The sequence below is a fragment of the Schistosoma mansoni genome, assembly GCF_000237925.1.
Source record: "Schistosoma mansoni, WGS project CABG00000000 data, supercontig 0191, strain Puerto Rico, whole genome shotgun sequence".
Classification (NCBI taxonomy): domain Eukaryota; kingdom Metazoa; phylum Platyhelminthes; class Trematoda; order Strigeidida; family Schistosomatidae; genus Schistosoma; species Schistosoma mansoni.
Window position 1 is genome coordinate 368,405 of NW_017386071.1, and position 14,098 is coordinate 382,502.

A 14,098-nucleotide genomic window follows, 5' to 3' on the forward strand; every position below is an offset into this window, starting at 1 on the left:
GACAAAATCTATACCAAACTGTCCTAATATTCCTGTTTGGCGAAACAAATTTTATATCATTCATAGAAGTATGCACTCGAATTTTATCACCGGATTAAGTTAGTTTTCTTAAGAAAACTTTATACAGACAAAGTTGAAGTTTATAATTGAAAATATTCCAAAATGTAATTATTTCTTACATTAAAAACTGAAGTGTATGAATTGTGATGTGAACTTGTAATGAATGTTTTAACCATCTAACCATTACTAAAAAGTCCTGTTACAAGGAGTTACAAGTTGGTTATTAATGAATGTTTTGTGACATTTATTTTCAGTCTTGTTTGATCACATCCAGCTGACGAGTCCCAAATAGGACGAAACGCGCGTCCTGGATCCCACTGATAGCCACTGTCCATCTCTGCTTATAATGCTTGTGAATTAAGGCTATATCGAGGCAGTATGCACAGTATGCACATATGCCAATAAGAGACTGATCAATTGCAGTCGTAAACAACAATGGGAAAATTCAAACAAACAATACCAAGTAAATTATTTCATTTGATTCAAAGTTCGTAAAATACTAATATTTATTTTTTTCATATGTTGTATAAGCTATAAGCTTTTGTTTGATGTATTATTCACTGCCATACTTTTTTCTGTACCGAAGCTATTGTGATTTAAACATTACCAATGGAATATGAAATGCACGCTCTACTCTGTTTTGGATTTATCACCAGGATACACTTTTATCCTACAGTTAATTTTGACGGCGAGACCGGAACTAGACAGATAGTATATAACAAGCAAATCGATACTATCCCTAAACCTTTATTTCTGAAATAAATCTTGAACTGGTGTCAATATATTTTATAGATGAACTACTAGTTAGATAGTGACTCTTGTCTATTTGCGCCCAATTCATTCATCTGTTTAACAACAGAACATTGTCGCATTGTAGCTGATATCAGTTTGTCATGAAAATCCTATCTCTCAACCTCTGATCCGTACTCTAAGTACTTAAGCCTAACCAAAAAACTATGTGAGAGCCCTGAGAAGTCTATTTGGATCCCTTTAAGGGTTGGAGGAAGTGGATAATTTACATTCCTAAGAACAAGTTTCTCAATCGTTTTTCACAACTTCATGGCACACCGACCAGTGGATAACTTAAATAGATTCACTAATTATGTAGAATCTGTTCACAGTTCATAATATTTGTTTTCTTTCCCATAAACAAACCATTTATAGTATAACATAGCTTATTACATATATTACATATAAGAGTGTCTGCTTACACATACTATCCATTAAAATCTTAATTCGACGGAACTACTCAAGAAGTAGCTATGATCAAATTACGGATGCAAACATATACTGATCTCCTCTTGAATGTGAGTGAGCTTTCATAGCAAAACGAATCAGAGGCCGACTATAAAACTTGAAAAACTTATAATCGCCATAAATCTATCACACACACATTTCATTACTATATTAGAGATGGATTATTTTTAACTTTGATAATGTGTTCTTAATAGTAACTAAAGAAATAAACAAATTAATTCCATTTCATCATGGTTTTATATAGAAAGTTTAGTCTCACTAAACATTTAAATAATCTGATTTACATTCGCATGAAAATACCTTGATTAATTGCGAGATTACTGATGAGAATTTTGGGGTTTTTTTTGAATAAATACACACGAGAAGAGGTGTTCTGTTTAATGATATTTTTTTCAAAATAAACATTAACAGATCCATTTAAATAAACCCAGTTTCCATCTGGTTTGTGCTTTTGATCGTATAGATGGTGTCTTATTTACACTGGAATGTGATAATGATTAGATAGAAATATATTTTGGATTCAGACTATTTATAAACTGATGTTTGAATGATACATTAGTCGTTTTTTGTCAACAGAGTAAAGCAAAAGTTTATTGAATATATTAAGGAAGGGAATTAGTGCCAAGAAAGAATGAGAGGTCGGATGTATGTTTTTTGCACACAAAGTTCGGGCTTGAATTGGTGAATCGCCAACGCCTCAGCAGTGTATAAGCTTTTGATTCAACTTATGCACTACTGAGGCGTTGGCGACCCACCAACTCAAGCCAGGAATTCGCGAAAAAGTGTTCATCGTGAAATTCAAAATGTCATTTTGCACCTTAGAACTATGTATTGATAGCCTTCTGGAAAAAAATGTACAATTCAACAATTTCCTGAATACAGCTTTGTCCCCTATTTTAGTTGGCTATTTTTGACACCAAAATCTGTACGTCTGTGTTTTTGCTAGCACTCAGCCAACAATTTTTATTCTAACAAGCTCTATGAATCATGTTATATCCGAACGAGGAATAAAATAATGGTAAATGCTAGGATTTATTCATGGAATATTATTACATATATTCCTAGTGGATAACTGTTAAGTAACTATATTGTATGTATTTTCATATTCCTTTTATTATAAGCTTCTCTCTGACCTATTGACTACTATTATACGATTTACTAATATTAGTTTTTTTTTTCTCAGTTTATTAGTTACAGCCTTTCACACACAGCCACTTATGGCCTGATCTCGTATAATTGCTATTTTCTATTTTACGGTATGATGTAGTAGTATGCCTGAAATACATGATTCATATAGCGAACGCTGATATTGGTTTTCTGGACTGGACCGGATGGGTTAGGCGAGAATCCACTATCTTAGAGGGCCAATATGAGCTCAGAGTTGATTTTAAGCTGCTCGTACTGGTATGTGCGTCATTGGTTTGGTTAAGTGCCAAGGTCATATAAGTCGATGTTTCTAACTGGCGATTTAGTCACGTGATACATCAGCAGGGCATAAGAAAACAACAAATCGCAACAAGTCATAAGGCATAAAATCAAAGACTTCTGGAATACGTAGTCAAAAACAAATGATTCACACATTGGTTGAGTAACAAAAAGAGAATTTCTTGATTGATCAATAATAATGAACGAAATATCACCTTTGGAGTATACACTAATGAGTTTGTGTTTTCTCGTGTTTTTCTACATCTTTCAGTTATGCAGAACATATAAATACTCAGTCAAAATAATCATTATTGAAGTACAATAAAAGATTAAATAAATAATTAATTAATTCCGTTAGTTTCGTAAAAATGTGAAATTTGAGAATAACTTTCATCTTAAACCAGGTGGGCCATTGAATAGCTGCTTTTGGCTATTCTAGGATTCAACAGTGGTACACACTTACAGGATAGAATCTGAGACTTGAAGGTTTCGTAGAGAGTATGATCTTATCAATTCAATAAATTGAAATTCAAAAGTACACATTTTCGTCAACGTCAGTTAGCACTTAAAATAGCAATAACCACCCACATGTTCGTGCTATAGTGCAAATTGATTAAAGTTAGGAATGTCAACAGTTAGATTTCCATGGTTTATCATGTCTTTCATACGACCTATAAGCCCTGCGCTCGTGATCATGTATGGAATTATAATCGCCAACTATCGAGAAGTTAAAAATTCGTAAATGAGAGAGTTATCTAGTGTACATAATCAGTTCTTTAACTAAAAGCAAAACTATATTTAAAAAGCAAAGGAAAAGAAGAGAAAAAAAACATGCTAACTTACATATGGTGGAAAATGCAGAACATATAGCAAATAATAATGTAAGACCTCCATTAATACCCGTGACAGTTAGATTTAATGTACATTGACGAGGTAAACCATAAAAGAGTACAAAGGCAGTATAAGCACAAATAGCCACAGCATACAGTGACAAGGTAACAATATATATAGCTGAAAATTAAAGAAGAAAAATTACGTACATATATAGACCAAATGTCAATTATCAGGCCGAAACGAATCATTATTGTCAATTATTATTACTTAATTGGAAATTTGTTTGAAAAAAATTTTAACTGGATAAAAATCAACATTAGTTAATTTGTGGAGTTTTCTACTGCAGTTGTGCGACTATACATAACTTATAAATTGACATATATGTTGAAGAAATATTACATTAACCAAGATTTTCTTCAGAATTAATTGGGAAGCGAATTATTCTGTTATGTCCCGATAAAAATAGTGAATGGTAATTTTGGGATCCATTTATGGTCCAATACTACGCATATATTTTTTATTGTATGATCGATAATAACTAAACTATTCATATTCGTGTTCCCCTTATTGTAAGCTTTATTTTGAACAATAAACTATTGTTATATGATTTACCATTCCTGAATTATGCCCTGTCTATCATTTACTATCTCCCTTATTCACAGCCACATTTGGCTGAATCTTGTACACATGTTATTTTCTATTCTATGGTACGATGTGGTCAGTTTGATTGGTACATAAACTCAATATGCTTGAAATAAACGATTCATACCACAGAGGCTGAGACTGTTCTGGACTTAACTGGCTGGGTTATGCAGAAAAAAGGACCGATAAGTACTCTAGACTGCTCGTACATGTTTCGTGTCTCACTGATCCGATCGATAATTCGCTGTCGGTATTATCACATTATCGCATTTCACAGTTAACAAATAAGTATTATCACGTTATACATTAACAGGGCATCCACTCGGTCACAAGTTATAACATATTCTAACTGTTAATTGACGTTATTCGAATCAAGCGAGACGTCAAGTCTGATTAACCGGAAATCACAATTTAACTTTCAAAAAATCAACTCTATAAATAAACACAAATTTTTCGTTGTAGTATAGTCCGTGCCAGCAGCATTTATACATTTTATTAAGTGTTGGTGCCTCACACAAATCAAATGAGATTTGTGTGGCGCATATATATCTGGTGCCCCTTTGTTCCAATATTTATGTGCTTAAATAAAATAAATGAACCATAAGACAAGATTGATCACGATGTCAATTCAGTCAGGATAATGTCTATGTTACAAAACTCAAGCAATCAAAGCTAACTAGTAAGTAACATGACGAAGTGACCAACTAACATTTCGGATAGAAATATATGGTGATACGGGTTCGAGTCCTCGTGCGAAGATTAATCCCCTTGGAATCGCAGATGCTCCTTGCTGATGGGTGTCATACCAGAACTATCTCCCGTTGAATCTTGGACTAAATAGAACTTGTCATTCTTCCAGCACATTCACTTCCTTGGGTCCGTATCTCTTGTGTCTATGTTCCGATTGATTCCCGTAATATTTACGATTATATGCATCCAATCTTTTCGATTTTCACTGTTTGCGTTAAAGCGAAATGTGACCACTTGAACCGATACACATTCGTGCTCCGTTCAAATGATTGTGACACTGGCTGGCTGAAACGTTCCATCTGCATAAACGATGGATAACTTAGATAAAAGCTTATTCTAAATAAATAACTTTTCGCATTTCAAAGTTAACAAATAAGTAATCGAAACAGAAGGTAAAACAAAAATCTTGTAAATTCATAAGGAGAAATTAACTATACATATTTTGAATTTGTGAAGAACTCAGTATGACAAGAAGGTTCTTTGTAAGAAAACTTTCCATCGAATTTATACGACCGTCAATAATCGAAAGTGAAGCACACTACGAAACATAGACGTAATTTTTTGGAGTTCAAACACTGATAACTCTGATACCCAGCCCTGCTGAACTTTTAGAAACCAAAATTTTAAAACATTTTCGTGGTAATCAAATTATCTCGGTTTTTTATTCCTACATTAAATATAAGAAATACATACATAACAGATGACGAATTTCACTCACCTAGTATATAAAAAACTGAAGTTTTCGATTTATTATGCCTAGATGAGATTGAAAGAAAACATCATTAGAATAATTTCAGTAAAAATAGATGCTTGAAATGAGTAACTGACAAAATGAAGTCATCATTTATTTTAACAGTTAGTACATGCAAATTTTGCCGAAGATTTTGATTTTGTATAGCCGATATAGTGTTAGCAGAAGTGAAAAAATCTTGAACTAAATAATCCATAGAAAAAACGTCCGATGAACGTCTCAAAGCCTTACGTTTTAGGTTATAAATTTTTATGAGTAGCCTTAAGTATCATGGCTTATTTTCAAATGGGAAAAATCTCTCGAAAATAGAAAAATGCCCACTAGTTACACATAGTCTTAAACAGAGAGCAGATTAAAATGATGTTTGCCTACAAGAAAGTCCTAACAAACAATATATATCAGATACGAAGGATCTAACTGGATCAAGAGCACCGACAAATTTACTTGGTTCTGACATACAAATTGCGAATCCTCTTACCTATTGACTTCTTACTTTGTAGTAATCTTTGTCATATTCGATCCACAGTGTTGATTGACCTTTACCTAACAAGTTATAGTATGACTACTAAGCTAAGCTATTTTAAATTGCAGTGTATTTTATTTGGTGTCAGGTAATCAGAATAAATCGGGGGCGGTTTGAATCTCACAGGGAGTATTTACATTCCAAACACAAATTACGGGTGAAAATAAAATCTACAGAGTACTGATTGTGATGAATTATACATGGGACTAAAATATCTCCTACTTTATCGCATCAAGTTCGCTGATGTAGAATCAGAATGGAATGAAACTCAAGATGGTCAGTCAAAAATTCAACAACTACTGATGTAGATACATTTTTCAGCTTCCCAAGAAACCACACTTTCTGTACATGGAACCTCTAACAGCAGTATTGAATCAACCAAGAAAAGTTAGGTTGTAAAGCATCAACCCATTTATCGATTACACTGTTAGATGTGTATTTCGTTATACTATACACATTCACAGTCAGCATTGTTCACTTCATTGTTTTCCCTCTAGCTATAGTATTTTTTTAAACAAAGCATCTTGAAATTATCTATTATTATAACCCGATTTATTTGGTTATTTGTTGCTTGAGGTTGCTAAAATATTCGAATAATTAAACGATTCTGTTCAATTTCCTCAAAAAAGATATCTAGTTCTTCACTAAGGTGGTCTGTAAACTGATTAACACAAGTTATATTATTTTTCACAAAAACTTGATTTATAAAACGAAACACCGAAATCCACTCATTTATGCATTCAACAGCCATTCCTCCATTAAAAAAACCACTTAAATAGTTTATAAATGTTAGCAAGGATGATTACAACCCCTCAGCTCGATAATAATTTTGAGGCTTATTTATTAGATTGTTGGCTACGCCTTTTAAATGAGAATCAATAACGAACTGTTCCTCAAACATTAGTAGGTAGGTATCGTTGCAAACTCAGTAGTTGAGATCCAATTGCCTGAACTAATTAGGTATTGGTCTACACAAGCCTGAATTAATTAATAGGCAATATACTCACTATATGGATGCAACAATTTAGAGTTTTTAGCAATAAGGTGTGAGGATAAGGCTGTAAAGATCGCCAACAAACTCTAGATTGGTTCATGATCAAGAGAGTATTGCTTGAGGAGTGATTTAAATTTAGAATACTTGCAAATATTGCGTAGTGACAGATGAAGACAGTGATCGGTTGAACTTACAGTAGAATCTAAATGTGCAAGACTATATAGCCTAAGTAAATTGAAATTTCACAACTGCTCTAACTTTAATAATCGATTCTATGTTATCACTCATAAGAAAAATTCTTTCTCTTATTATAGCAAGAATCGGACATAACTAATTACACCAACGGTGCACACAATCATAAGATCAAACGTTTAAAAGTCCTCGTTACATTTGGAGTTTAAGCGTTACGAACATGAACACTTTGATTTATCAAATGTCAAAATTTGTACTTATGTGCTTCTAATTGACTTTATATTTCGGAGAATTGAAGTGTCTGTGAAGGCGGCTTTACAGAACGCGAAACGTTGTGCTCACATGTTGCCATACAGCAAGAGCCTATGGTCACTGGAGTAAATCAAAACTGTGAAATGCCTATTTAGCAGACATATCGCCACAAACTTAGAGACAAAGTGGTCCAAATGTGTTGCCAATTCCTAAGACTTTGCTAGTGAACATAACTAGTAGTCAAATCAAACATCCATGAGGAAACTAGACTAGGAGAGTCTGTAATAAGTAACTGAACAAATGTCACGAGTAATGTCCTATATTCATGATTCATAAAATCAAAAACCGGCGAAAATATAATTTATGGACGAAGCAATTATATTTAAGGTGACTGATCTTAAATTTTGACGCGAAATTCATTCACTCATTTGGTTAAATATCATTTAGGTATTATAGCTAATGTCAGTGATGAAAGCATCAAATCTAATTCCTAACCCTAAGGTTTAACTGTAAATCCTAATTCCTCACATTAATCCATAACCCTCATTTAACCCTAGTAAGTAGGTGGACATTCTAATGTCATTTTAGCGCTGTTCAAAGGTCACCAATAAATTATAGTCCGACCGAAAAACTACTGAACGAAAACTGACAATAGACAGATACTGTTCCGAAAAGTAGTGCGGCAAAAGCTTAGGCATTTCAGTGAGCTACCAATGTCGATTCGACTCATCAAGAATTATCTTCCTGGTGATCCTACCACCAGAATATTTCAAATGTTCAACAAACTATTTTCCTAAAGCACTCGATCGACAGCACTAAACATATGTGCGGGAAAATCAATTAATGAACACAGCAAATGTGAGTATTCCGGGGAGAACAAAAGATCACAAAAAGTGTCATCGTCTTACCAGTTTCCATTTATTTCATAAGCAAAGTCGATAAGCGTTATGTGTTGTACATAGACAAATAAAATCCCACCAACGATTCCCACAATCATCCACACTGTAGATCAAAGTGACTTAAATTCTAACATACCTCTAGTGAGGGTTTCTAGGTATGGGAAAAAGTAAGCAGTAAACCACAAACTGACAATAAAGAACACTTTCCACAACCAGTACCTACAAGTATAAGTTAGTACATATACAAACTACCCATTATGAATTTTTCCCCTAAAAGTCTGACTGGAAGAGACTGCGATGGTGAGAAATGTCATTAGGATATGAAAAGTGAAGAGAGAAAGACATATACGATAAACACCAATATATCCTATAATTCTGTAACATCCTTCACCAGCTCCAATCTGAGAGCAAAACTGCTCAAAATTATCTCTATGCTATCGCACCATTAGGAATGTTAAATTAAACATACTCTGAGATACAGCGAACTTAAAACCCCACCCTCATGTGATGCGATTGACATAAATGTTATAAACACAAGAATAAGTGTGTAAGCAAGCCGTGTTGTGGTCGATTCTCGAGAATTTTTTACACAACACAAAAAGCATGGATACGCTCCAAAACCACATTCTAATGTTCGCCCAAGACAACCCATAGAAATCTATTAAACATGTAGTGGTGATAGGAGAACATGCTCAACGTTTGACTAGTTCATCGCTATTGACCTTGAAATAGTATCTTTGATGTTAGTTCATTAAAAGTTAAGAAAAGTGAAATAGAAATCTGTACTACAGAAAACGTTCTGTCACACGCTCTGCGATCAAAATTTGTTGTTATGTCGTTTTAATCTATTTCGGCATGCGATTCCGTGGTATTACTAAAATTTCTAGCTGTTATATCCTCTTAAGTGAACTCCCAACATGATCTGTTTCAAACTACGAACTTTATTGAATAAAAATGATGAACTATTTTCACGGCTATATAAGTGAGTAGTGTGTGAGCGTTTTTTTCCGAGTTTGGATTTTTTAGGTGAACACAATAGGGTAATTCGAGTTCTCATTTTTTGATCACGTTCCAAGAGATCGGTATCCTACTTAGTCAAAAGAGTTATGTTTCATTGGTTTTTTCCCGTATGTCTTTTCGAGTACACAATGAAACTGGTTCTAAATAACTCTGTTAATACAGCACAGTTCAGTATGTTAAACTGGTTTTAAAATCTCACCAGTAAGAGATATCGTATCAAATTAAGTGATTGCCGGAAGTGTCATGTCAAAGTCAGTCAGAAAGTATGGGATGAGTGTGTCACTACTGTTTGCCATAGGTATTTATTACTGTCAAGATGAAATAGCTTTCCGATGGGCAAGTTTTCCTTTATTAATTCTTCATGAAAAATCCTTGGATATCGATTCTCTCTTCAAATCTCAAAAACATCTGAACATAACACGGTATCGTAATATAGAGGAACAAATATAATAACTGGACAATACAACAATTTGTGGTCTAATGATTGAGCTCCGTTATTCTCTGCTCGTCACTGAAAGACAACCAGATGGAGTAGGGCGAATTCCGCTGAGTTGCGATCTCTACAGTAAGTAGTTTAAAAGCCATTTCATCAAACACCCTCCAATAGGGTACACATTAGTTTCCGGTAAAGAAATAGATAGTCGACTATATGAATGCTTTGTAATAATCTATAAAGCGTACGTATACCAAATGGTTATTCTCTAATGATTGTTCAGGATTCTGGCTATTCAACATATTTGCATTATAAGGTCTATCTAGGAAAACGAAACTCGTTTATTTTAGCATGTAGATGTGTAGATTTATGGTCTAGTTCTGTATCAGTACATTTATCTTTGTCGTTGTAATTATAGACCTAATTCCTATGTTGTAATAATGTGACCGACTAATCTTTAAAATCTTACTCAGATGCTACTTCATAATCCACACTGACTCATCTTATCGTGACAGTCAGCATTTCGATATTTAGTACTTCTGATGTCACAAAGATCGTGTGGTAAGAAATCAATGCCATTACAGATGTCTATTAGCTAAATAGTGCGCCATAATAATTTATTCCTGAATGACGATTTTCAGGCCTTATTCCCAGTTTTCCCCATACTTAATTGTTATGAGAGATGCTTGAATCATCTCATTTATTTTAAGATATCCTGTTTACTATCTCTATAGTACTGAACTTTCAGCCTAAATATTGACTTTGAGTTGAACACTTCGTTCCTAGGCTTCGGAAGACATATAGATTGGCTGTTTACAGTTAATTTTGTCTCCATATCTGTCAGAAAGAGCAGTATTTCCGTAGATTTGCGATTAAATACGTGAAGTTTTAATTCACTTGCTCGATTTATTTTGCTTGAGATTGTAAATCTAATGAGTATTCGTCTATCAACCTCCCAGTGTCTGGAATTGAAAATTTAACTACCTGAGGTTTAAAAAAATTTTATAGTACTTCATAGCCAACTAGGCGGGAAACGTTAGCTGGACAGCACCCATACGTATACCATTAGCAATCTGAACCTATTTTTGTAAAACGTACTTCATTAATCGTCCAGTGATAATTTTTATTCAAATTGCATTACAGGTAAAACACATTCAAAGTACCTGGAATTTACTCTAAATCTCATGGTCGTCTGTAGAGAAATTAAACACTGAGGAATGTGTTTTAAGATGGATTCTGAAAAAATTAGAAGGATGAAGCGGCCGTTCAATGCTTCCAGGCTTTCCATGGTGTTCTAGCTTCAATTAACTCATGATTTCAACTATGAAAAATTATTAAAATCTACAAAACGTCCTCTTCTGATAGTAAATAAATCATATGACTTCACGAAATTACGTTTATTTAGGACTAAACAAGTAATAAACACTTAAATATGGCTTTTACTAAGCTGTTAAGATAGCACAGAAGAGAATTCTGTAATGGTAAACAAACCTCCAAAACAAATGGTCCTGTAAGTCTTCATTATTGATGCTGACCTTATTAGTTTTACTTGACACATAATAGCTGAAGGTTCTCTGTCACCCATCAGCATTAGATTACAGGTAGTTTCACTGTGTTTCCCCTTCCTTGCAGAACTAACCAGCTTGGATCAAATGTTCTAAACCTATCGACAACCCTGTCCAATATATCTTCGAGCGTATCATTTACTGATTTCTGGTTGGGCTAGGTTGGTATTTTCGTACCTGTAGGTAACTCGCGTTCTATTAATAGAAGAAACCAGATTAGTAGTGATTAGGTCTTTATTTATCTCGTGGGACATTCACAATGGAACGAGAGGTTACCTGTTCAAACACCCAAAGATATTCAGAATTCAATATAACATAAAAAGAAAATATAATGCCTGTACGAAATGAAGAAGTGAATAAATACTTGAGGTCTACTGTCTTGATATATAGTTAGTTGTTTGAGTTCAACTCTTAATTAATCAACCTAGGTTGTTACAGTATCATTCGATTATAAAAAACGTCGCGAACAAATGTGTTCATAGACCTTGAATACCTAACAAAAGCAGGATGAAACTGTGCCTGTAGTAGTCTGTGGTCCCCTAGTAAAAGTTGATAGGCACTTCATGTGGACACTTGTCGATAAGCCAGCAGAAAGCTATCGATGACAACCGTTTACACTGAAGAATCATTCTGTTAGTGATAGAACACAATTGTACCAAGATTCCGGTTGTATGAGTTGTAAATTCAGTGTATATTAGGATTGAAAAGCCGTGGAAGTTTAAATAAATTTTGTTTAGTGAGCCTGTTTACTTACACGTTTCATTCTGGTCTGTTATTTTTACTGAGTCACAGTTAATTGATACACTTTGTTTGCAAGATGAAAGTTATCAACCCGAATATATTTTCAATGAGATTTTAAGTTTTCAAGGCAAAATTTAAAAAATACTAAACCAAAGCAGTGTGAAGTCGAAGGTTTTTAAGGTCAAAATTATAAACAAAATTGTTCAAAGTTTGAGTAGGACAAACATAACTAAAACGCACTGATAATTGTGATGTTCACGAACACAGTTAACAGTCGAGTAAACATTTTGAATCTCCCTTGTTGTCCTTCTATTTTTCAAATAATTACCTTAGTTCCTCAGAGTTAACTGGGATAGCTTTGTTGAACAACACACATAGTCGTAGGCTGCAGCTACACTCTAGCAACCAAATCAAGTGGTTAGTAGTAATCCGGAAAACTCTTATTGGAATTAAAATATCATAGATATGACATTTATTTATCACCTTATCATACGCAGGTATCACGTTTTCAAATTTCATCCAACTTTTCCCTTTTGAATGATGAACATTTTGTACGTCACGAAGGTTATTTTAAAGTTCTACTTTTGCTATCCAATTTGTGTAATAAACTGTATAGCTGTTGATGTATTGGTTCTCAACCACACGATTTTTAAATCTGAATATTTGGTAACTGAGATAATTTACGTCCAACATTCGACATTTATAGAAGGGTAAAATGATGTGTGCAGAAACACTTAGACGGTGTGGCATGGCTCAACCATTAAGGCGTGATCACTGCTTAAGTTCTTCCTCTGCACAATAAACGTATTATCCCAGTCCTGGACGAAATGTATTTTTCTGAACTACTTGGGAGTATATCTCTGACGGTCACGATAGGAACAATCACTATAGACAATGATATAACTTTACTTAAAATCTTATAGATAGGATAGTAACATCGTGGAATAGGTCTATTATTCATGTGGTATAGCTAATTGTACTAATACTAGCCTAGATAATAATCTTAAAAGCTCACCACTTTGTACCACATAAGGAAGTTAAGCGTGCCTGAATTGTGTCGTCTAAGACAGGTAAAACTGCCTACTGCAATAACTCTTTATACATTTACTAATAAAAAAACAAGTTCCTTGAATTTAAGAAGTCAATTCTTGTCCAAAAAGGATATGATCTAAGTAGTCCAATGGTTTTCAAGGACAAGTGTGATATTGGAGGCCCAAGCCATCTGCAGAGTTTAAAATGTTCCAGATTTCACTGTCCTCCGTGTTGCTTGTGAGGCATATGGGTCTTCCCAATTAAGTCAATAACCAGAAAAAACTGTCTGCAAAGATCCATTTTATATTCTAGTGATCCTTATGATCAACAACTATTGGCAGGTTAAAAATACTATTTTTCAAATCCCTTTCAAGCTGCTTTCCATAATGGTTTCTACTAATGGATTTCACATGGCTTAAAACTTGTTATGAAGAACTATCTTAAACCATGAGTTTGTTAGCACGTCAGATAAGTTTTGATAAAATCGTCTGTACCGTGACTTATCCCTTATCAGGGCAGTCGAATATTCCCAACAATCCTCTTGGGTCACATACACACAAAATTGACCCTTATTATCTGCACTACTATCATTGCAGGTTGTACAGCACTGAATGAAGTTCATCATAATCCGTTCCTCCCTCACTTGAAGAATGTTTTGATGATCCTGGAGCCATAAGTCCTCCTTCAAGCCCTATTGGCGTTCCTTTGGAAAGCATCAGCGCAAATCT

At 34.1% G+C, this 14,098-nt stretch overlaps 1 protein-coding gene across 1 annotated transcript in view; it reads right to left on the reverse strand.

The window, feature by feature from the left end:
- Smp_145090 (tumor differentially expressed protein-related) overlaps window positions 1–9,231 on the reverse strand; it is a gene marked incomplete at its 5' end in the record, with an annotated part of 60,067 nt that extends 50,836 nt beyond the window's left edge. The window contains 6 exons of the mRNA XM_018794198.1: window positions 3,586–3,753; window positions 5,687–5,724; window positions 8,589–8,682; window positions 8,716–8,798; window positions 8,832–9,013; window positions 9,049–9,231. Coding sequence (XP_018647088.1) covers window positions 3,586–3,753; window positions 5,687–5,724; window positions 8,589–8,682; window positions 8,716–8,798; window positions 8,832–9,013; window positions 9,049–9,231 — 748 coding nt within the window. The remainder of the gene's footprint in view (window positions 1–3,585; window positions 3,754–5,686; window positions 5,725–8,588; window positions 8,683–8,715; window positions 8,799–8,831; window positions 9,014–9,048) is intronic.
- Window positions 9,232–14,098: the final 4,867 nt, after the last annotated feature.